The sequence below is a fragment of the Amblyomma mixtum genome, chromosome 2, assembly GCF_055824585.1.
Source record: "Amblyomma mixtum isolate Tamu chromosome 2, ASM5582458v1, whole genome shotgun sequence".
In the NCBI taxonomy this organism is placed as follows: domain Eukaryota; kingdom Metazoa; phylum Arthropoda; class Arachnida; order Ixodida; family Ixodidae; genus Amblyomma; species Amblyomma mixtum.
The window spans coordinates 27,116,699-27,141,853 of record NC_143013.1 but is presented as its reverse complement, the minus strand read 5'-3'; the positions used below and the strand labels follow the sequence as shown (position 1 = coordinate 27,141,853).

The 25,155-nt window shown below is 45.5% G+C and overlaps 1 protein-coding gene across 1 annotated transcript; it reads left to right on the top strand.

Annotated features, from left to right (window-relative positions):
• Positions 1-182: 182 nt before the first annotated feature.
• Tsr1 (Tsr1 ribosome assembly factor) lies at positions 183-23,784 on the top strand. The gene is made up of 20 exons (XM_089570955.1): positions 183-320; positions 505-575; positions 1,081-1,167; positions 1,248-1,360; positions 2,996-3,074; positions 3,405-3,524; positions 4,685-4,755; positions 5,225-5,381; positions 6,100-6,258; positions 8,214-8,361; positions 9,400-9,632; positions 9,889-9,953; positions 10,408-10,500; positions 10,935-11,076; positions 13,547-13,598; positions 14,897-15,102; positions 18,529-18,631; positions 19,285-19,425; positions 19,725-19,799; positions 23,575-23,784. Exons 1-20 carry the CDS (start codon positions 206-208, stop codon positions 23,763-23,765), a joined length of 2,421 nt encoding a protein of 806 aa, XP_089427081.1. The 5' UTR covers positions 183-205; the 3' UTR covers positions 23,766-23,784.
• The last annotated feature ends 1,371 nt before the right edge of the window (positions 23,785-25,155 follow it).

Below are 25,155 nucleotides of genomic sequence, written 5' to 3'. Positions count from 1 at the left end.
CTTGACATTTGTTTCGAAATGAAAGTAAAGAAACAACAACTCACAAGTTGATTCGTCCTTATTTTAATTATTAATTATTTTAAATACAATTCATTAAAACTACATTGTGTTTTTTAAAATTATTATTTTGTCTTGTTTTTGCGAAATGTTTTGGTTACTACAATGCGGTCAAAACCTGACTATCTTGCAGTAGCAGGAAAAAAACATGGCGCTGCACAGCGAAAATGTGGCGCACAGGCCAGGAGCCTTTAAACAGCAGAACAAAACGCATAAGCATGGTCGTCACAGGAGCAATAGATCACTGGAATCTATAAGTAGGGGTAAGGTATTAGCCATTATTTCTTTAACAGTCAGCTTGACGCCTCCAGCCTTTTGATTGCTTGTCTGCGTATGAGGCCATGTGCTTTCATTTAGCATTCCGGTGTCGATTGCATGCGTAGTTGATTCGTTGGTTCCCTTAAATTTTCTGTTGTCTGATCATCTGTCGCGTTTTGTCACACCCAGGAAAGGTCAGTCTCAAAGCTGTCACGCGCAAGGCGAAGCATGAGCTGAAAAGACTGGAAAGAAAAAATCAGGTAAGTGTCCCTTTGATGCGCCTTTCGCATTTCCCAGCCATAAATTATCAAGTGTCCCAACTGAGTTCAGTTAATGCAATGAGAAATGCAAAGAAAGTTAAGAACTCACGTTCCCGTTGCAGAAACACAGCGAACGTGTGTCACGATGCGTTGTTAGGGAGCTGTCACTGGTGGTTTAGCTTATGACATGACATGTTCTCTACGAAATGATCCCGATGTAACAGCCTGTCGAATACGCCGAGCCGTAGATGAAAAGTGATCGTGTTACTACTGTAGGGGTGCTACTGTTTTTTTTTAGCCCGCTGGGCAGCATATGAAGTTATAAACATCACTTAGCTGTTCATATCGGCTTGGCGTGCCTTTTGCAGTGTGTCAAAATGGTTTTGGCTGTAAGGCTTTGAATTTGATATCTGCAGTGCGCCGAGTGACAACTACGGTTTCGTGTTACCAGCTTGCGGTCAGTGCACTTGAACTTGCCTTCGCACCGTCCTTTGCTGACTTACAGCTTCAGCAGCTGAGAAAGCTGAAGAGAGAAGAGGCCACTGAAAGAAAGCGATCGCTCGGTGGAAGCGGGGTGCCACCTTTCCTGACGGTGAGACGTATTCACAGCTAGCTGACAGTGGAGGACGTTTCGGAGGCTCCGGTCTTTACATTTTACGCTTCTTCCCGCAGGCGATCATCCCCCTACACGCAAACGAAGACCCTGTCAAGTTCCTCGAACTTATAAAAAGTTGCGATGAAGATGCCGTCGTCACCGAAAGCAGTAAAGGATACTGCCATATCAGGTGAACAGAGGTTCGCTTTCATCGAGCGTATCGAATTATCGTTGTTGGAGCTTTTGTTTGGAGATATATTTCTATACATAGCTTGCACCAACGTCACATCCGGTGGCCATCGGCTGCTAGTCGGCCATGCTGCCGAACCACCGCCAGACCGCCTCTAGCTTACCGCTGCCTATGTTAGCTCGCAACGTGTCAGTTCTCGTCCATCCGCAGATTCAGTATGGTCTTGTGTGCCACCCCAGGCTGCTCCAACCGTAGCGACAGCTCCAGGCGAAAGGAGTAGCCGATTAACACGAACTTCTTCCACATTCATAAGATTATCGTAGGCATGCAAGTGTGAGCGCTACATGGCTCAGTACGAATCTGCGCGAGCTGTGGCTGGCTCGCATTAAGCGCGACGATTTGAACCCCGACAAGCCAAATTTACTTGTGTGCGGAGCGCACTTTGTGACAGGTAAGAGGCTTGTGTTGTCAACTAAATGTTTGCGGAAACTTGGGAAGCAATGGCTACACCCTGAACTGAATGTTGCTGTTTTGATGGACGCCATCCGATTTGTCTGGCAACACAAATCCAGACTGGGTCCCGCGTCGCTGCATCCTAGCTACAGCACTAGGCAAGCTGGTTCGGATCGCCACGACCGCAGCGAGCAATGACGGCAGAGAAAGCGGCGTGCCGAGGCCGAGCTTTTTAGTCTCGTATACGTGCATCGCAGCCAGGCTTCTCATCCACCTGTTGTAGAAATCTTTGTGTACCTCCATTGATTCGAAGGCTTTCATTTCTTCCAACTTCACAAAGCTGGAAAGAGTACACGGTATCCCCCTGGGTCACTTCAGGGAACACATCAAGGCCAATTCGTCGCGTCGACTCCCGGTCGCAGCGTGTATGGACTTAATCGTCGCAAATTTTCACTTTGTCTGTGTAGCGTACGCGCACCGATCGAATAAGTTCAGACCAGAAGCCTGCACTGAATGATTCATTCCTCTGTGTATTAGGCATCGTGCTTGAAAGATAAGAGAATAATCCAAAGCGTCCTAGGAGTAGTCAGGCATCACAGGGCGGACAGGCGGAGACGGCCGAATGGTTCGGCAGCATGGCCGCAAGCGCTTGATGGAGGCGGAAGTGACGTCACGTGCAAGCTATGTATTATGTGGTGCCTTGTGGTACCTGCCCATCTTTTTCTTTTTTTCCATTGCTAGACTAAAACTAAACTTAAAAGCTGTGAACTAGTTGATGTGCAGCTCCCTCAAATATTTTGGAAAGGGAACACCCAGTTTGCATAAAATGACAGATTTTTTATATTATTTTTCTTCTAAAGTTGAAAATGACTTTTGTATATTATGCGCCAAGAGGAAAACTAGTTAGAAAATAAGAAAGATATGCTTGTCACACACAACTTTTGAGTAATCATGTATCATATGCTCAGACTTTGTTCCCTTTCATGTTGGCAGGACATGTACTTGTGACATGTGACAGCACAAAAAGGTGAAGTTCGAATATAGAATGGCATTTGTATTGTGTTGTCGTGCGTTTCACATTAGTCTTTCTGCGCTCCCACACAATGCAGATGTAGCATTAGTTTCGTATGATTGCATGATCTTGAACACTGTTACCAAATCATTCTCTGCTTTCTTCTTTAGTCTGCCTCGGTTTAAGAAGAGGTACTCCTTTGTGCTTCCAAGGCCAGGAGACGTGTATGCAACACTTGATGCTGCCAAGGTAATTAAAAAATATCTTCACTGAAATCTGCATGGCAAGCGGCTGTATTTTATGTGGTGTCTCTCTGCCCTCCTTTCTTTTTTTTACTTAGCCCTCAGTAGAAACTTGCTGTCAACAGTAAGAAAATTCTCGTGTTATTGACACATATTTGTGTTATACATGCAGTGGAGTGCTGTTACATGCAAGAGCTAGCCTGAAGAATCTGATTTTGGAGTTGCGGAGACTTTCGTAAAATTTGGAGGGGTGTAGGGTGGCAAAGAATGGTCTACTTTGCAGACATTGATTTCTATGTTTGTTGCGGTTGCCTTTTTCTATCTGTTCACAATGTAGGTTGCTGACTCAACTGTGCTGTTGTACTCCCTCGAGGACGGCGGTTATGATGATGTGGGTGACATGATGCTGTCAACACTCTTTGCCCAGGGATTGCCATCTCCAATTCATGTTGTACAGGTCAGTACAACATGGCCAGTGTTGTACAGCTACTCTTTCTCCCTCTTCCTCCTTTCCCCCCCCTGCTTCATTTCTTCCCTCATGACCCACTCTGGGTGTCCACTACAACTGAGACAGTTAACTGCACGTTTCCTGTCTTTATAAAAAATTTACATTTTTTTTACTTTATGCAATTTTTGCATAGACTGTTATTTATTTATTTATTTATTTACAAATACTGCTAATCCCAATTGGGGCTTAGTAAGGTTAACAGAACGCGGTCAAGCATAATCGGAACATTCAACTGGTCAGCATGTTAAGAAAAACAACAAACAGTAAATCGAAAATACAACCGAGCTGGGACGAAAACAATCAAATAACACATAAAATAAGGCTAGTGTCGGTAGTATTATACAAAGAATAACAAAATGTTGAAACATTGCTAGTAGTTACAATACGCAGACAATAAGTAAACAGTAAATATTATAAGCGTACACTGCAAAGGCGTTAACATAGCATAGGTGTTTAGTTTATGTAACGCTGCATAGTTTGACAAAAAAAAAGCTTACACATAAAAAAAAAACAAATAACCATGGGTATAATAATAACAGAACGCAAGCAACCAGGAATGAATAACTAATAACATGACATACTCTCAACTGCAATATTAAATTTTGTCAATGATGAACAGTTAGTAATGGATGGATCAAGGCTGTTCTATTCTCGAATTGCTAGTGGGAAAAAGGAATTTTTAAAGCAGTTAGTATGGAAATGATACTCACTTAATGTATGCGAATGTTTATGACGCGTTGATCTGGCTTCGGAAAGGGAAATGTATTTAGTAGTGTCGAGTTTTAGATGTCGATTTATTAGTTGAAACATGAGTTTTAGTCGTGCGACTTTTGCACGGGTCTGCAATGATTTTATTCCTTCAGTTTTCATTAATTCAGTAGGTTGATTGCGAATATGTAGTGGTGGCAGTTCTTGCATATTTGAATTCACTGCCATGATCAACACTACCTAAGGAAGCTTAGAAGTTGTGCACCCGAGGTGATGCTTTGGTAATAGTGTCACTGCATTTCTGAATTCTTTTACGGAATAATTTTTTCTTCCATTCATTCATGCCTGTTGCCAGTCAAGGGTTGTCTTGTTGCCAATCAAGGGCTGCCTTTATTGTGCAGGGTCTTGAGACGCTTCCTCAGAAACAGCGGTCAGAGGCAAAGAAGCAAGTTACCAAAGCATTGGAATCCAGGTAAGCCTGCAGTTCTTTAATCTACAGGTACACCATTATCGCCTGCCTTTATTTATGCGCCACATAGCCATGTCTCAGAGTTAACTAATGGAGAGCATACGCTCCAAGAAGGGACAGATTTATGGGCCACGCTTGGAGGGAGTGTACTGTTCCTTCAGGGAATAACTGGGTTCCAGTGGGGTTTTCTCGCAGAAGATTTTCACTTGAGGGAGGAAGGGTCTAACAATTTTAGGAGTGTATGGCTGTGGAGCAGTTGGTAACGCATAAAGATTGAAGAACTGTGGAAGATACGGGACGGTAGAACCACAAAATACTGAAAACACTAGGTACTGCTTGTGCTGTCTCCTACTGGCCTGATTTTTTTTTTTACACTTCTTCTGGCCTATTACAAATAACAAACTGTTTCAGGGACCCACTAATCTGCATGTGTAACGGCACTATAATTTGGAACACTCCCTGTCCACTGCAGGTTCCCTGGAGAGAAACTCCGTGCAGTGGACAAGAAAGAAGATGGCTTGCTGCTGCTGAGACAGATCGCAGATCAGAAGCGTCGACAGATACACTATCGAGATTCTCGACCACACATGCTGGCAGAGAGTGTGGAGTTCTGCACTGATGAAGGCCAAGTATGTGCTCTTGAGGCAGATTGGTTTGTTTGTGTCCCCGGAAGCAAAGGGGGTGTGCATTGTTTTCAGTGGTTAGAAAATAAATAAAGTAGCTGAATCTTTGCTTGTGCATCCATAGTGCAGTGGAAGATTATATGGTTTTGCTAAGAGCAACTCTGCCTTCAGATTCACTGCAGAATATCGCAGTGAAGCAGAGCTGATTCTAATCACTGCCTGTACAGGAATAAAATTGCAGTTAAACTTTATTGGCCTTGTGGTAAGCTTAGATTAAGTGAACTTGGTGTCCACTTTTGATTTTTGAGCTGTGTAAAAACCATTTAACAAATATAGAAGTCTAATGAGCAATCACATATTTCTTCAGTTTCAACTCTCTGTGTGTAAACCACCCCTTGATGTCAGGATGCAATGTGTAGCTTTGTTTTTTCTATACAGAGGTAGTGTGGCGCTGCTGTACGTCCATAATTAGTCCTTCAGCTTAGATTGGAACTTCATGGGGCTCTTGCACATGTGCATACTTAGTAGCAGCTGCCCCATACAGATTGTGGCTACTCTGAGGTACCTGCTTGTTTTCTTCCTTGCATGTGCCCAAGTTTTGTAATGAGAATACTACGAGAGACATTTTTCTGAATTTAAGCTTCTAGACGAGCGTGCGTAACTGTGAAATGTTGCTAGCCAGTGAAAATCCCTCCACCTCTATTCAATTTTTTTTTTTTTCCAGAACCTCGTGGGAACGCTCAAGGTGTCTGGGTACATCAGGGGGAAGCCACTCAGCGTGAACTCGCTTGTCCACATACCAGGCCACGGGGACTTTCAGATGACGCAGATCGATGCTCCTGATGACCCTCACATGCTGGTTCTGAAGCCCCGAGACAGTTCTGTAAGTCGTGCTATCGGCAAAATCTTGACTGTCACCACTGGTGCAAGCCAGCGCAATGTGTACAATTTCAGGCGTGGCGACAGTAACGTTTCCAGATGCTTTTCTTTTTTCTTGCAGGCTAAGGGGCTATATCACACTAGCTGTTATAGCACTGTTTTACAGCCTAATTTTGTTTGGTGGAATACACGACTATAGTTACACTTGGCGTTTGATGATTTTACTTAGAGGAGACTGCATATTTCTTTGAAATATGTACGGAGCTCAAATTAAAAAGCTTGTGAAACAGCTTTGAAAATGGCTATAAAATCTGCATTACTTAGAGTAAAAGCTGTTGAGCATTCATGGCACCTGCAGGGCTTCAAAAGTAAGCTGATAATTTGCACATAATTTTTAAAAATTCCCATTTCTGCACCTCGCAGAGACATCCGGTGCGAATCTCTTGCGCGAATTCTATCTTTCAAGATCGTAAGGCACACGTGACGTCAGCAGTAAGGGCCTGTTATTGGCTCTCCAATGAACTTGAGTTAAGGCCCATGTATGCAGAGTTGGTCATTCTCTACTTTACGTTCATAGATCCCTGGGAGTCCTCGTACCACTGGCAATGCGATGGCAGGTGCTGCCACCTGTGGGTGTTGTGCGACCCAGGTTGCTCTTCCCGAGCAACCTCTCGCCACCATTCATTAATTTAATTGTCACCTGCCACAGTGGACAGTTTGTCCATAATATGATGGGCAGATTGTGATGACGCCACAAGGTTTCGTGACGAAGGTGTCCCCCCTGGCTCCTAGATTGCTTCTCTACGGATATTTTGTGGATTTTTTACGTGTGGTTAAAGGTGCACTGAAGAGGATTCTGAACTTGTCTTTTTGCCGCGGGAACTCGACCTACCCGTTCCTAGCATTCTTAGAAACAGTGACTTATTGCCCTGTGTGGCCGATTTCCCCAATTAAATCGAATTAACGTCCGACTCCCGCCTTTTTTTTTAATTCTGCCTCGTACGGTGGGCGGAGTCGACCAACGCGGGAGCGCCTTTCACCCAGTCCCGTGGAGGCTTTGCTTTCGCTTTATTTTGTTTTTTAGGTTTTCATGAATAAATAGTTTCATTCACAGATAATATAGCCGCAAAATAAGCCCGAAGAAATAAAAATACGCGCGGACTATTTGCTACTACGGACTACTCCGCCGATGGCAGAGCGGCAAGCCGCCACAGGACTGGGTGAAAGGCGCTCCACGCGTTGGTCGACTCCGCCCACCGTATGAGGCAGAATTTTAAAAAAAAAGGCGGGAGCCGGACGTTAATTCGATTTAATTGGGGAAATCGGCCACACAGGGCAATAAGTCACTGTTTCTAAGAATGCTGGGAACGGGTAGATCGAGTTCCCACGGGAAAAAGACAAGTTCAGAATCCTCTTCAGTGCACCTTTAACAAAAACGACGACAGATGCCAAGGCAACACTAGCTTGTGTATGACACAGCCCCTTAACACTCTCACTTTAAAATCACAACAATGTTGATAGACGATGCAGTGAAGAAGGCAGGGTGCACAGTGTACAGAAAATATTGGCACTTGTCTCTCTTCCATTCTCTCCTCCTTTGTATAGAGGTCAAAACTTTTTGTGGGGGGATGATAATGACTTAGTATCTACCTCATCTTAGTAGTAGTGAAGATCGTTGCAGTAGGGCACAATAAACCAAAAGTTAGAATTCCACTGTAGTTTTATGAAGCTCATGGAAGATGCAGATTGTCATTTTTTGGAGTTTACAGAAATTATTTCACACTGTGGTTGTTCATGAGGGCAGGGGAGTGTGGTGAGAAGTGAAATTCATTCATTTAATTGTAGGATTGTTTAATTGTAGTTCAATTCAGCTTGATTAGGACTCACTGTTATGCAGCTTCTGTGCATTGGCTTAGAAGGTGTCAGTGAAGGGGAGCCTGTTTTTTTTTTTTCTAACAGAAGTCTGTGGAAATGGCGGACGTGACACCCAAGCTTCTGGAGAAGGCTGACCCTTCGAAGCAGGAGTCCCTCCAGTCTGAGAACGTGCCTGATGACATGGATGCCGAGCAGACTTGGCCCACACCTGAAGAGTTGGCAGAAGCTGAATGTGAGTGCTGGCACCACCAGGAACTCCAGTATATACACACTGGATACTCCTCCATGCCGGAGTAGATTTGAAATAAATGTGTAATCACTCATTAGCATACACATGAGCACGGCCAGACGGCGACAGAGGAAAGCTATTCCACTTTCACAGAAACTTTGGAAGAAAAATTCATCCTGGTTGGAGGATCTAGACCAGGACCGCCACCTGTCCAGGGCAGGAAATGATTCTCCAGCTTCTACAATTTTTTTTCAGCTGGGACTCTTCTTTGATAGCTGTTTCGCAACTGTTAGCTGTGAAAGCTGAGGTGGATGCTAATGAGTAATGGCTGGCTTCCTTAGAAGTGCATTAAAGAGGATTTTGAGTTCGTCTTTTTATGGCAAGAATTCGATCTGCACGCTCTGAACATTCTTGAAAACTTCGAATTATTATCCTATGTGGCTAATTTCCTAATTAAATCAGATGAAACGTCAGGCTCCTGCCTTTTTCTTTTTTTTGTAACTCACCGTGGAAAGTAGAAGGAGTCAACCTCCATGCACTTTAGTGCACCTTTAACACACTCACTGCGTTGTGGGTCACCGATGGGTAATGTTGTGTATTGATGCTGCACGGCCACAAGTACTGAATCATACGATGAAGCCATGACACAGCTCAAATTTTTCAGAGAGTCCATGAAAAGCATGCATGCCAGGTCACTATTGCCACCTCTTGGCAGTTCTAAGAAGCTGGCTTAGCTGGTCGATCACATCGCACCCAAGAAAATTTAAGGGTGGCCCACTTATGCGCCACAGTGCATAGGGATTAGGGCTTCAAAAATTACTGCTGCAATGAATATTTTACTAGATGTCGATTTACTAGTTTCATTGTGTAATTTTACGAAAAATGTGGGCTTCAACTTCGTGTATTTGTTTTGTTTGACACTGTGTTCTGTAGCACTGCTCAAAAACTGGTGGCCGAGCCATGTAAGTGTTCCTGGAGGGAGTGCAGTTTTTTTCTGATTGCTGTTTTCCTTCCCTTTGCCCGTGGTGTTATGTTCTCCAGCAACACAGTCACAGACTTCGTCAAAGAAGAAAATGGTGAAGAAGGTCCCCAAAGGCACATCCGACTACCAGGCGTGCTGGATCTTGGATAATGAGAGTGGCGAAGAAGGCTCAGGTTCTGATACCGATAGTGGGGACGAAGAAGACGGAGGAGAAGGCTTCGAACCAATGGACGGGGACGATGAGGAGGTGTCGGACACTGACAACGCAACCATCGCCGATGACACAGAGTCGGTGGGTACAAGTTGTGGGCTGCATATGAGTCAGTTAAAATTGGTGGCTGTAAAGTCGGGAAACAACTGAGACATGATTGGGCAGTGCACCAAAATCGAGCGTAGCTATTGAATAGTCTTCTGTGCTGAGCACTTTTCAGGTACCGGTAACTTTTTTTAGGAGACTTTCCATGTTTTTTGAGCTGTTAAAGTTTTTGAAAATGCTGAATTTTTTCATGATTTTGAGGCATTTTAACATTGTAGGCAATGCATTTCAGATCTCAATTGCTGGAGGAAAAGAAGGATATGACAACCACATCGACTTGGAAGAGGAAAAAGCTAGGTATGCAGTCGTTGCTTGAAACAGTAAAACCTATCTGAGCAGTGAAAGCACATGCTGTAGATTTTTATAAGACAGGGATCAGTTGATATTGCCTCTTTTACTTGCATAGTCGTTCTGCTTCTATTTTGCCTTTTCCTATGTTTTTATCCCTTGCCACTTTTTGTGACCTACGTAGCCGTGTTACAGTAAGCCATGCTGCCGGAAACAAGGGAGTACTTGATGTCATTGCAGTTTGCTTGAGAAAAGTCTGTGGCAGCGATACTTGCAACATTTGCTGGCCTTTCCTAGTGTATGAGCGCTCTGTCTTCAGTGAAAGTAGCCTATATTTCATTAAAATGTGGGGTTCAGTCTTGGTAGTCAAACTTTAATTTGTACTTCATGTGCCTTTAACTGCATTTTTCATCTTAAAGCCAAGGTTCTGGGCTAATCCAAGACACTTGACCTCTCTTTTCAGTCTTGTGAGGTTCAGAGAGGAGCGTATGGACCAGATGTTTCCTGACGAAATCGATACCCCTCTTGACCGGCCTGCAAGGACAAGGTTTGCAAGGTGAGGTGGGAAAACTTAGTGTGTTGATGGTTTCAGAGTTTAATTGTATTGCTTTTGGATAAAAAAAAAAGTCTCAGGGGTCCTTGGTTGGTTAACTGTTCTTTGCATTACATGTAATGCTCATTCCCAATTCCCCCCCCCCCCCCCCCAACCTTTTTTATTTCAGCTAAGATATCAGTAACCCGCGTTTTTTCCCTACCCACTCTACTTTCTTCCTGTCACTTAGCGTTACTGCTATGATTTTCCTTTCCATAGCTCGCTGCGTGCCTATATCTCGCATACAAAATGGCATTTCAGCTACTTCTAATAAGCTGAACACATTTACTAGGCCCGATAGTGTTTGTCTACTGTACCTCAAACTGACTTCCACTGCATTATGTGTCATTTTATATGTAAAGTCTCGGCAGTTGACTAAGCCAACGTGCTTCCCACAGGTATCGGGGCCTGAAGAGCTTCCACTCGTCACCCTGGGACCCTAAAGAGAACCTTCCTCTAGACTATGCCCGGGTGTTTCAGTTCGAGAACTTTGCCAGGACCAAGAAACGAGTCATGAATGAAGAAAAGGACGGTGCCATGGTGTGTATTGTGTTTCGCCTCTATTCTTCGCTCAGAACCTTCTCGTTAGTTTTAAGCCAATCAGTAAAATCCATTCTGAGTCTGAAGCGTTAGCTGCATTATGGTGGCTGGATGTTCAAACCATTAGTTTCGACCTGTGGCTGTTGTGGTTGTGTACTTATTCAAGAAAACTTTGTGCAGAATAACACAAGACGGAGGAAGAAACACGTACACACACGCGAGCGCAAACTTGCAACTGTATTTTTCGGAAAAGATACATCACCTTAATAAGCAGAAAGGGCGCAAGCGTATGATAGCCAGTGCAACACGTGTGGGAGCACATTGGTACAGCAAAAATTGCATCAGTGATAGGCACAAGACAATTCAAACTCAGCGGAAATGCCCAGAAAGCAGGAACATGAAAGCAGGTTATCGGCCGCGAAGAAAATCAAGTTCACTTTTGAGAAGGGCTATCGATGCTTTACTCACGCAGCCTGCCGTACTAGATATCTTGCGGGCCTCCACAATTTCCCGGGCCACCCTATCGGAAGCTCTCCCGATAACCGCCGTAGAACGGAGGAGAGGGAGACACTGCTGTTTCTTGTTCTTATTCCTGTCTGTGTAGTGTTTGCATTTAAGGCAATGCAATGACAGATTCGAGCCTCCATTTGAGCCCAAGGAATTGGCATGCTTTCTGAGCCTGTCATTGAGACAGCTCCTTGTCTGGCCTATGTACACAGACCCACAGCTGGGTGGAACCTTATACACCACTCCAACAGTGCAGGGCACGAACTGTGTTTGGTGCTTCGTGGCACATTTGTTCTTCATTGCTCTCTTCCCCTGGCACCTGCTAGTCATGGCGCACAGGTGGGCGGGACAATTTCAAAGGAGCTGTGAAAACAACACCAACTCCGAACTTGTTGGCCACCCTTTTGACATTGTGCTATAGCTTGTGCACATATGGGAGGACTTGAAAAGGCCTTTCTTCTCTTGGCAGCGTGAGGTGAGGAACATCAGCAATGGAAGCTCGAACCTGTCATTGCATTGCCTTAAAGGTGCACTGAAGAGGATTCTGAACTTGTCTTTTTGCCATGGGAACTCGATCCACACGTTCCTAGCATTCTTAGAAACTGCAACTTATTGCCCTGTATGGCCGATTTCCCTAATTAAATCGAATTAATGTCCGGCTCCCGCCCTTTTTTTTTTAATTCTGCCTCGTACGATGGGCGGAGTCGAACAACGCGTGAAGTTCCTTTCAGCCAGCTCCGTGGAGGCTTTGCTTTCGCTTTATTTTGTTTTTTAGGTTTCCATGAATAAATAGTTTCATTCGCAGATAATATAGCCGCAAAATAAGCCCACAGAAATAAAAATACGCGCGGACTGTTTGCTACTACGGACTACTACGTATTACTCCGCCGATGGCAGAGCGGCAAGCCGCCACGGGACTGGGTGAAAGGCACTCCACGCGTTGGTCGACTCCGCCCACCGTACGAGGCAGAATTCAAAAAAAGGGGCGGGAGCCGGCCGTTAATTCGATTTAATTTGGGAAATCGGCCATACAGGGCAATAAGTCGCAGTTTCTAAGAATGCTAGGAACGTGTAGATCGAGTTCCCGCGGCAAAAAGACAAGTTCAGATTCCTCTTCAGTGCACCTTTAAATGTAAACACTACATAGACAGGAATAAGAAGAAGAAACAGCAGTGCTTCCCTCTCCTCCGTTCTGCGGTGGTTATTGGGAGAGCTTCCGATATGGTGGCCCGGGAAATTGTGTAGGCCCGCGAGATATCTAGTACGGCAGGGTGCTTGAGTAAAGCATCGATAGCCCTTCTCAAAAAAGAACTTGATTTTCTTCGCGACCGATAATCCGCTTTCATGTTCCTGCTTTCTGGGCATTTCCGCTGAGTTTGAATTGCCTTGTGCCTATCACTGATGCAATTTTTGCTGTACCAATATGCTCCCACACGTGTTGCACTGGCTATCATACGCTTGCACCCTTTCTGCTTACTAAGGCGATGTATCGTTTCCAAAAAATACAGTTGCAAGTTTGCGTTCGTGTGTGTGTACGTGTTTCTTCCTCCGTCTTGTGTTATTCTACGCAAAGTTTTCTTGAATATGTTGCTACACCAACTGGACCAACGTTCTGCTCTACTAAGTTGTGTACTTATGTGGAGGAAATGCAAAAAAAAAAAAACTTGCTTCCCGAGGTCTTAAAACACTGTGTGATATCTGCTGAATTGCAGTGTTTTCATGAAAGATGCAAAGACTTAGCTTGCTGTGTCAACTCATCTTGCCGGCTGACTGAGCAAGGCAGCCACTTAGTTTCATTTAAATAAACAGTAGTGCGCACCTAGTTTGATCACTTCATACAGACCCCAATTTTTATAGTCTGTTTTTCTTGAAGCAAGTGAAATCAATGAGAGCTTGCCTATGCATGGCAGCTGAAGTGGAAATGCTCTTTCCATAATTTAAGAACAATTTTCATTCATTTTAGCCTGGCTGGTACGTCACCGTCCACGTCGCCAATGTACCAAGGACCGTTTATGGTAAGAACTGAGGCATCCTTTGTCTACCGGGCTTTTGTACCTCTTGTAGCATGCTGTCATCCTGTATGCACGCTCCGTTTGCATGCTTGCGAACTCATAACCTGAAAAGTATGTGCAGCTTCCATTAGACCCGTTTACCTCTGCAGGTGCATTTGAATGAAAGGTGTCCATAAGCAGGCAAACCTGTTAAAGTTCTTGAAAACAATAAAATCAAGCTTAAGACATGCTTCCGTCAAGCATATGCACTGTCAGGTAAATTAGCATCGGTAGTCTTTTGAGTTATTGGCTGATTAGCATACTTTCGTATATATCAGTGTAAGGGATCGTTAGTGTACGCGGGGTCATCGGAACGCGGCTGGGGGCGCTCAAAGCGAAGCGTCTCCTATTTGGAACGCGGCCGCTCGCGAACGCGCCAAGAAGTACGGGTGTCCACCCCGCCCCGCGGTACCGATTCGCGCACGTGCTGGCACGAATGTCTATTTGTGTTTGTTTTTATTTTGTGGTGGAAAGAGTGCTCTACCTTACGGAAGCTAGAGGGCTGGCCATGCCCTGGATGAACCTATGATGTTAAGGCCGCAACATGATTGGGAGCTACGGAATGTGGGCCGGGCCTTTAGGGCTTTAAAACTGGGCCCCGGAGCCGGAAGCGGGGTTCTGCGCTAAGGTCAGATGCTATGCATCTTCGGCTATGCCGAGTAGGGGCCTCCCCTAGTATTAGCCAGTTCCACCCTTTTTGTTGTTTGTCCTTTTGCCGTTGTATCTAACTTGTATATTCTGTAAATATTTGTATATAAACCTTCAGTTATTCCCTTTTTTATCCCTGCGTGTCAACACATCTTGAGACCGTCTCTGACGGGGCACCTCTGGTGCGTGAGATCAAGCTTCAGTCTTCAGTTGGAACAAACCGTCTCTGGCGGGGCACCCCTGGTGCGGTGAAGGAAGATAAAGAACCTGTGAAACTTTACTATCAGACTGTCTTGCAGTTTCAGTTTTTGTTTCAGTACGTTCACATTCAGGTTTATGTGTGAGTGATGAACGTGCACAGTCACATCTGTGCATTGGTCATCAGATTTCTTTCTATCTTTTTGCATTGAAGTTTTATGATTTTAATGAACACAACTATAGAACATTACAGTCATTATGCAAGCAAACATAGCAAACATTTCATTCTCAAACTTCAAACCAAATGGCATGCATTGCTGTTCACCGGACAAATGTTTGGCACGGTGTAGCTTTAACAGGGCAGCCTTTACTTCTACTGATGGTGTTGGTGCTGTCTTGCAATTTCCCTGCGCCAGACGCATTCCAGGCAGGAGATCCCCTGGTGCTGTTCGGCCTGCTTCCTCATGAGCAGAAGATGTCCGTGCTCAACGTGGCCATCAAGCGACACCCTGGTTACACAGATCCCATCAAGTCCAAGGAGAGACTCATTTTCCACATTGGCTTCCGCCGCTTCTCCGCCTGCCCCATCTTCTCGGCACACACCAACGGGGACAAGCACAAAGTGAGTCGGTTCAAAGTGCTGCGTAACAGTGTTCCATAGGTTTTGAAAACCTGACTTTAACAAAACAAAGCAAACTTCACCATTCACAGTGGGGCCATCAACATTGGGCATAAAAGTGTTTTCACGTGTAGCTGTCACTGTGCCTAAGGCCTTTGGAGTAAAAGCTTGATGCTTTTGTGCAGTTTAGCTTATGAGAAATGTGGCTGCAGGAGTTGTTGCAGCAGTGTAACAATTGTGGGTACCTCCCTTAGTCCCTCCGCGCACGGGGTCAGCACATAGCCCAAGAGTGGGCTTCCTTACATGTCCCGAGGCGTGCGAAGAGAGAGACCCACTGCGTGGTTCGAGCACCGAGCCGTAAGGGGTCCGGTCTGCTCTTGCCGCGCTCATGCGCTCTCAATCCAAGAGCAGTAGCACGTTTGCAGCACACGTATTTATTGTGCTGACAACAGCGGTACACTCATACACAAGCACTGCATGCGGCACTCCTTCAACCCGTGCGTACCTGGCATCCACCGCCACCCGACAGCGGGCCGCAGATGATGCGCGCGCAGACCGGTGCGGCGGGAAAACTCTAGTGAGAGCCGCGGCTGACTCGGGTTAGCGGCGGCGGTTACTCAGCGGGTTTCGCCGGGCGCTCGCAGGTTCCGCAAGAGCGGGGCGCGAGGCTCTCGGCTTGCGATGTTCGGGACCTGTGCGACAAGGCACGCGAATGGCCGTTGGCAAAGGCCTCGGGGACAGCGAATATTGGCCGCTCACGTACCTTGTCGCTTGCATCGGCCCGTGTTCCGCCCTCGTCGCACTCCCGCCACCAACTCCCCCGCGCTCCCGCAACCCGCTACCGAACAGCACCACTTCGACCCTACGTCACACCCCCGCAACCCAATCAGCGGACCCCGCAGCACGACCACCCCCCCTGTGGAGTGTGGCCGGGATCCCCGCGAGACCGGAGGGCCCAGCGGGTGGTTAGGCAGCGTCCAGAGCCGTACCGCGCCTCCGCTAGCGGACAGGGTTTCGCAGCAGTCGAAAAGGAGCAGCACAGGCTGCCCTCGAGACAGCGCGAATCCCCACACAATGGCCTTCAGTATTGCTGAAAAGCTTTGTTGTGATTTTCTGCGTTCTTTCTTTATCACCTCTAGCATGTAGCCTTATTTTTTTTTGCTGCACAAGATGCAACCCATGCACTCGGAAATGCTCATGATCACGTGTGGCAGTTTCTGCGACATTCAAGGTTGTCGTCAGTGTTTTAGGCAGCTTAGCTTGGAAGTTCGTGGTCATCTTTAAATTTAGCACAGATGAAAGCAGTGGGCATTCTCATTACAACAGCTACTAAGTCAACATGTTGCTGCTATTGCCGCCACTGACTACATTTCTCAGAAGTGCAAATTCAAATGGTTTCATGTCTGGCATTTGTTCACTACCACAGCAAAGCTCATGGATTGAGGTTAATATCAAAGCATTCATATGCCGAGACTACAAGGAATTTTAACAAATTTCAAAATGTCTGAATCAGCCCGCAGACATGATGTCTTAATGACCAAGGAATGAGGAGACCTTAATGCGCGCCCTAATGTTTCTAGTTCCAGTTTTATGATGGACCTTCTCCATGGTTCATAGCATCATCGTAGTAGTAGTATGTCATCGCTGAAAACCTCCGCAACCATCTGTTGTACAAAAAAAATATGGTTGTGGAAACAGACTCGGATGTGGAATGTGGAAGTGAATGAGGAAGTTTTGACCACACTATATTGCACGATGCCGTAAACCCTAAAGTTCCTCCTGTAGGAATTGCTGCTACGTGGAGGCTGTTCATATATGTTTGTTGGGAGTCGTGCGTCTTGGTTCTACTCACCCCTACCATAAATGTTCATCCACCATCTTAAATAGCTGGCATAACTCTTTGGAATGTAGATTGTCGTGGCTACTTGCAGCTGTTGAGTTGTCCAAAATTGGGTTGTTTTATTCAGTAGAGTGCCACTTCTGTGTAGCTCTCTCATGGAAACCACATGTTGAAGAGGTTTTCAGTGCAAAGAAGTGTTCAATGCCTTAATTGCAGTGCACGTTGCAAATGATTGACAAAGGTTTCTGAATTGTGGTTTCTACATGTGGTTTCTGCATTTGCTGTAAAAACTTGAAACTCTTGAAATGCATTGTCTTGCGTCATGTTTTTATGACAATGCATTTAGTTACGCGAGCATGCCAACGCTCTTTGTTATGTACTATCGCGCTCAATATGAGTTGCAACGCGCGGTCATCGACCGGGGCTCGTTCCGTGGTGTGCCTCCTCCAAACAGTCGCTCGGAATTCTGGGAGAAACTTTTTCCTGAGCGGGGGTGCTGTTGTTTCCTGGAACAGCAGTTTCTCCCAGAATTCCGAGCGACTGTTTGGAGGAGGCACACCACGGAACGAGCCGCGGTCGATGACCGCGCGTTGCAACTCATATTGAGCGCGATAGTACAGTCAAACCTCACATAACAAAGCTAAAAATTGTAAAATTGTTCGATATAGTCGAAATTGGTGCTGTAAAGTTTGCGCAAAGAACAGAATCAGGTTATTGTTATTAGAGAAACAGGGAGGCCTTTCCTGATGTTTTAGCGCCGTTTCGAAGGCTCTAGTGGCGATTGCGGAGGTCACAAGAAACTGAGCGTTAGCTATGCTGGCCTCCCCGCACAGCAACGCCACCACGCAACAGCGACAGGTCAAGCGCCAGTTAGGGTGTCTTTCCTGCCTGACAGCCGTGTCACATGGAATGTGACGGATCAGAGTGACAGCAATCGTAGTTTTCACCCCCTCTATTACACTCATCCGCGCCACTGCTTCTGATAGGGCGCTATCGATGGGTGCGAGAGGCACGAACACGTGCTGAGCACCTGGCTACCAATCCTCCACGCCGTGGTATCTTCCATGGCACGCGTAGGCAAGTGCGAGATAAAGGCACTAACACCCACCGCACCGCTGCCAGTCGCTTATGTAGTGCAGCGAAGCCTGCCATCCAGATGGGCACTGTGGCACTGAGATGTTTGATATATCCGTTTTATGGCCAATCGCGTTCAATATGTAAAGTAAAAATTGCATGCGCTTGTTAAAAATATCAGGAATAGTTTGGTATATCAAGTAATTCGCAATATCCTTATCCGTTATATTGATGTTTGACTGTACTGGTCACTAATGCATGACTTGATGTGCAGCTTTTTTTAGTAAACATTAGCATGCAAAAAGTTGAAGGCCTACGAATTGCTGTTTACACTTTGTTTCATTGTGAACTATCTCAGGCACAGCTGCGAGGTTTTTAGTTGTAAATACGGGGAATCGTGATCAAGTGAGCGAAACAGTGTCAAGGTCTAGTGAGCTCGCATAAGGCGTTCTTTTGATTTGATAGATTGACAGTACACGCACGACATAACTGTTTTCTTGTTTTGTTTTTTGCAGTACGACAGGTTCCTCAGGAGTGATGCCGTGTCGGTTGCTACGATGTATGCGCCCATCATCTTCCCACCAGTCTCTGCAGTGGTGTTCATAGAGGATGAAAACGGTACTTAACACCTCGAACATTAGAGCATCTCGTGTGCATTTTAGTGATGTGCGAGAGATATTAATGCAAAGCAATTAGGGAATATTACTCTTAGCGTCTACCTGAGCGGAGGCACATGGCTATGAAGGATAGCTATACAGCTTTCTCGGAAGCTTTGCCATTTGAGAAAAACCATTACGGCGAGCAGATGATAAAGTGAGGCCAGATTGATCAGCTCAAAATGGAGACGGTGCTAGTCTAATATTGCTTACTAGTTAGGGAGTTATTACTCGCTAGTCAAAACCTACTCCAGCTTTGGGGTTTTCCTTAAATACAGTTGACTGTTATTCCTTTCATTAGCTTCTCATGATGTGCAGGTGTGTGATAACCTAGAGTACTTGACATGCTCTTGTATTAGTAGTCTTAATTAGGGTTTTAATTTTAATCTGTGCACCACACTTTTTCAAAACCATTGAATTGTTTTGTTTTTTTTCATCTTTTTTAGCACACCTTGAACCATTTTTAGTTTGCTGCTAATCCTGCATACATACTTGCACAAGTGTATACACATATTTATATGTATTTTTGGGCTGTGCGTAATGTTATACTGTTTGGTAATAGTTGGCTTAAGGTGTAGCCTGCTTTTTGATTTTGATTCACTCACTTTCATACAGGCCAGCACAGACTGGTTGGGTCTGGCGCCGTCCTGAATGCCAATCCAGACCGGGTCGTCGTCAAACGAGCCGTCCTCAGTGGGCACCCCTTCAAAATCAACCGCAAGTCTGCCGTCGTCCGCTACATGTTCTTCAACAGGGGTGAGTCGTTGCATCATCCACCCGATGCATTCTAGTCCTTCCTGCGCTGCTCGTTAAACCCTTAGTCTGGGCTCAGGAAGCTTTCAGTTCGGTTAGATTTCAGTGACTGCGAAGGCAGTTTCTGCTTGCAACTGGACTTGTGGAATTTTCTGTTTGACTTCTCTTTTTGAAGGAAACCTATGCTGTCACAAATAATTTCCTCCTACTGTTGCTGAATTTAATGTGTCTTATAGGTTTGTCTTGGCGGGCACAAATGCTGGCTCACTGCCTTCGTCTTTTGCGGGTATTTTTGTCTGCAGATGACATATTGTGGTTCAAGCCTGTCGAACTCAAGACCAAATATGGAAGAAGAGGGCATATCAAGGAGCCACTTGGTGCGTTTTTGTTTTGTTCCTCCCTTTTGTTTTCAGGTGCATTAGGCATAAAAAAAAAAAAACAATTCTTGTTGCTGTTGTAGTGTGACAGCTGTGTTTGGTGGGTCGTGCCTTGTTGGCGCTGCACAAAACTTGCAAAGCTGGAAACTTTTGCTTTATTCTTTGTTTACTTCTTTGAGCTGCTGTAATGCTCCCAGTAACTCACACATATCCTTCGTAGCAGCCTAGGGGGAGGGGGATACTCGGCCTTGTTCTGCCATGACCTCTTAAGGGGGGATGTGGGGATCAGATCGCAAAAATCGCGAAAAAAGTCGATTTTTGAAAAGTACAATTTTTGGCATCTCCAACACTATTTCTATGTTGTACTGAAATATTTCACCCAAAAATAAACTTTAAGCGTTCCAAATAAATATATTTGTCGGTATCTGCACGTAGACAGTGTGTACTAGCTTAGAACTTTCAGGCTTGTTTTCTCGAAAGTTTGTTTTGAGCTTACTACCTTGTTCGTGGAAAGCATAGCACAGCAATGGGTGTATGGATTTTTACCCCGTTTGTTTCGTTGTGATCACTGAAATGTGGTCTGCGTCAAGACAGTCTCAGATTTACCATTTAGGCTCACATGTTTTTATTACATGGTAATTAGAGCATGATGCATTCTAAACATAAAAGAAGGTGCATATTGTGTCCTTTTAAAAAAAGACCAGAGAAATTAAAAAAAAAAAATTAAGAGAGTCTTGATTTACACCACACTGCTTAGTAAATATTCAAAGCCTTCACAGACCTGTAGCCTGTTTTTTTGTCATGCTAGGCTTTCCACAAGCAAGCAACATGGGAACAACATATAAACAATGATAAAAGGGAACCTACTGAAGCTGTCGTTGTGAAACCTTATATCTGATTGTTTGATGCTGTTTTAAGCCAGTCTGCCAAATTTCATCACTCTTAGTCGAAAAATAGAAAAGTTGCCTTCGATCCCCTCATCCCCCCTTAAAGGGGCCCAGAAACACAATCTTAGTTGACTGTTTTGCCTGTTGATCGCATACTGTGAGTTATAATGGTGTTATTGGCGTCGGTAATACCGCATATATTCCGTTTTTTAATATTTTAATGTCCTCCCAAAAACAAACTCATGTCTGTGATGGTGCCGCCACACAGTGGCGGGTTTTAGCAGCGGATATGACATCACCTGGCGCGAGCTTGATGATCGGACAAACAGTAAATGTACTGCAAATTGTGTGAATAAATAGAGCCACATTTTGTCACCTGTCTGCGTTTTATACTAGATGAACAAAAACAACTTGTTTGTCTTAGATAAAAGCCCTGCAAAGTAAGTAAAATAAAAATACACCACCAGGGGCGCTCTGGCATGGAAACGACGCTGCCAGTCTCAGCAAGAACGAGTTACAGAGAGCAGGCAACCATGGAGTACAAACTTCCGCGACGTGCTCTGGCAGGCTGTTTTGATTGGTTGCGCCAGGTGCCGTCATCGGGAGAGCGAAATAGGAGTGGGAAGCCCCGCCAAAATCGAGTTGAGGGCAGCGTTTTTTTTGCTTGTATTTTGAAATTTCTTCACTGAATAACTCCCGTTCCTGTGCATCGATTCCTGTAATTGTTTTTAGGTCAGCATCTGTGTGACATAAAGAATCCACCTGAAGTATAGCCGGTATCCCCCCAAGCAGTGTTCCGCAGCCCCTTTAACACACTGTGTACCGTATTTACTCGCGTAATAGGCGCACTCGCATAATAGGCGCACCCCTAGTTAGGGCGCGAAAAATCAATTTTTTTATTTCCGCGCATAATAGGCGCACCCCGAACTTGGCACTGTGATCAATACTGTATTTACACGATTGCAAGCCGACGCCTCACCACCCCCCGCTTCCCAATCTTTATTAGCAGCAGCTGCTGCGGACCCACAGCACGTACAACGACATCGCGTAGAACAGCCGCACACAGTTTTCAGGGATGCTCACTTTAAACGTCTGTTTGGAAAGCTTCATCTCCAGCCGGAAACGTTCCCGACTTAGGCCCGCGAAAACCTCGGCGCTTGGAGTCGTGTACGAAAATTTAGGGACGCCGCAGTCGCAACTGCCGCACTTCTCGGCCACGTCGTATTTTCCGACCTGCCGCACGCTTGCCGCGTTGGAGAGCAAACTCCCAGCCGTGTAGCTGTTAAGGTGCTTGCCCGTAGAGCTAAAACATCAAAGCTCCGCGGCAAAGCCATAAACCACGATAACTATCTCGCTACCGCAAATCCCGGCACTTGACAGCAACAACAACAACAAAAAAAAAACGAGCTGGAGATGCTGATGGCGATATAGATAGCGAAAGCTCGCGGCGGAGGAAAACGATGATGAGCTTGGCCTTGGGCGCCCTCCGTGGGCGGCGTCTGGAAGCTCCTGTGCGCGTGTGTGGCCTCCGCGATCAAGCGCCCGTTGCGCGCAGCTGGAGCCGATCGCGGAGGCCTCGGCGCGTGTATTCCGAAAGTTTCGGTGCGGCCGATACACGGACCTTTTTGTTTTTAACATTTTCTTCGCGAAAACGGGGAGCGGCCCGTACACGAGTGCGTTTACGCGGTGTGTTCAATTTTGAGAGTCGAAAAATTTCCGGAAATTTTACCCCGCGTAATAGGCGCACCCCGAACTTTGAGCCGGATTTTCTGGAAAAAAAGTGCGCCTATTATGCGAGTAAATACGGTATTTTGTTGCACTTTAGAGGGATACTGAACCAAACTTTTGGAGCTGCTCTTTTACATGTAAACAAGAGCTTGACTGCTAAAATTGATAAATGCGACAAGCATTTTAGAGAAAAAGGCGGATAACACGTTTTCTTTTGCGATTTATTGCCGTATCGTTGCACCTGGCAGCCGCCTGTGGAAGCTGCGACTAGACGTCATTACACCCGCGAGCTCACCGTTCCCGCAGAAGCACGATTACCATCGCTTCGGCCGCTCGTCGTCTGCTCACGGCGTACACAGATATGTCAAAATGTTAATCGATGCTGTCTACATACCATAACCGTATGCACGCTTACGTGCGCTAAATGTAGCTATTTTTCCCGGACCTTACGCCATTTCTAACATTCTCACTTTCAAAACAGAAGCCCGACAATGTTCAGACTAGTGGCGTCATTTGGCGGTTAAGAGGGGAACCATTGGTGTCAACAAACCTACGCCCCTCTTAGCCTAAATGGGGCAGAATCGTCACTGTAAGTAAAAAAAATAAAGCAAAATTTATTACTCGTACGTTTTCTTATGGGCGACAGGAGACGAAGCAAAAGACCGGTGACCCATTTATGGCCATTGAACGCGCTGAAGAAGGCAGTAACAACGATGAAGCCAGTCCGAAGCGAGGCTTCATGCATCGAAGGGTGCCGCCATATCTGTCGCCGCTGGAGGGTGCCATGGCATCACGCTCTTCACCTCTCACCGGCCGGGAGGGCTTGGTGCGCGCTCATGAAACATCGAAAATAGAACCATCCGCTGAAAAATATGCGCAGTGACGACTAGATTTCGGTGTAATCACATTCTGAGGATACATTTTCAGCGGTTTTGTTCAATTTCAAGATTTTGCTTCAGTATCCCTTTAATGCAGCCAAAAATATGAAAACAGCCTATGTTTACATGATATACCACTCGCTTCTGCCTGTCGTCTCTGATGTCCATATGGAGATTTCGAGATGGCTGAATTTCTTTTCATTGGAATTTGTTTGAATGAAGTTTGTGGATTTGATTAGAATTTTGATACTGATATGTACTTTTTTGATGGAATTCATGCAGGCACGCATGGGCACATGAAGTGTGTGTTCAATGGCCAGCTGAAGTCGCAAGACACGGTGCTGATGCACTTGTACAAGCGCATGTTTCCCAAGTGGACGTACGACCCTGAAGTGGGCAAGCCTGCCCCCTACTACGAGGGGCGTGCAACAGCCAACCGTGATGAGTGTAAAGCGTTCAGCATGATGGAGTAAAACGTAAATTAAAATGCAAGCAGTGGTTGACTCTTGAGCACGTGGTCTGCACATTGAACTTGCCACGAGTTGAAAAATTGTTCTTTCTGAGATGAATGAGCCCAGACTTGAAGAGCTTCTGCTTTTAAAGATGGGATCATGCTGATTTTACAGTGATGGCTGTTAGTGCCACATCCTTGGTGTTCACAGGATGCGGTCATGTCTGTACACAGGATGTACAAAGAGGAGTGCAAGGAGAAAGGCGGAGGCAGAGCACACGTAGAGGCGGGTGAGGAGGGTACTGGCGGATGACGAAAGATTGGGGGGGGGGGGGGGGGTGCACCACAGTCGTTCGCTGTTCCACCTAGTGGCCCACAAAAAGCAGGCCTGCTCATTGTTTTCGTGGGCCACACGGATTCATGCGTGTGCGCTGCTTGTCCGGCCACAAGTCTGTGCTGCTCTGTCATGCAAAATAGGCGGTACTGGCAGCATTACAATGGTACTGCATGTTATTGGTACCATTGTAGGTGTGTCATCTCACAAATGTTGTACCGGTATCGCTCACCTCATCATTCTGCGTCATCAGTCTACCACCCTGCTATAGTTGAAATTCACGCTTTCTCGGGGTAAATGTCCAGTTAATTTTCTGGCTGTCAGTGTGTCCCTTCTCATTAGTAAATTATCCATTACATGTATCTCCTACTTTTTGCTGCTATATCTTTTTTCAGAAAAGGGTTGCTCTTATATTAATGTTTAATAAGTTCAAATTCCTTCTGTACTTAATGTTCTGATCCAGAATTAGGTCTATATATTGTGTAAATAATAGCAGTCATATTTTAATGATTGGGATAACAATTGTCAGACTGCACTAAACATGAGACGTCTTGGTCAAATACATATCAGTTTATTAAGGCGGAAGCCTTTAATGCCTCATCATTGTAAGCAGGAGTTGTTGACAGAAATGTCATGCTTTTCAATTGTGACAGAAGCCAACAGCCACAGAAACCAAGGAGCACAGGGGACTTTTTTTATTATTTATTTATTTAATTTGTGGTGTTGATCAATTTAGAATATTACTGAATATGTTGTCGCTTAATGCTAATTGATTGGAAAAGCAGAAGAAAAAACAACCACATGCCGCCGGTGGGATCCGAACCCACGACCTCCGAATTACGCGTCCGGTGCTCTACCTCTGAGCTACGGCGACGGCTGTCAAACCTTCTGCTTTCGGGGGTATTTATGTTAACAAGTAACCTAGCCTTGAGAGTGTTCATCAGCGCCACCCACGTTCATAAGCGGCGGACGTGGAACGTCCTGATTTACCGCAGGTGTGACGTAGAACGTCATCGAACGAAGAGGGTGGAAGCTGCTTGAGAACCCTCTTATGCTTCCTATGGCGTCAAGGCTGCCA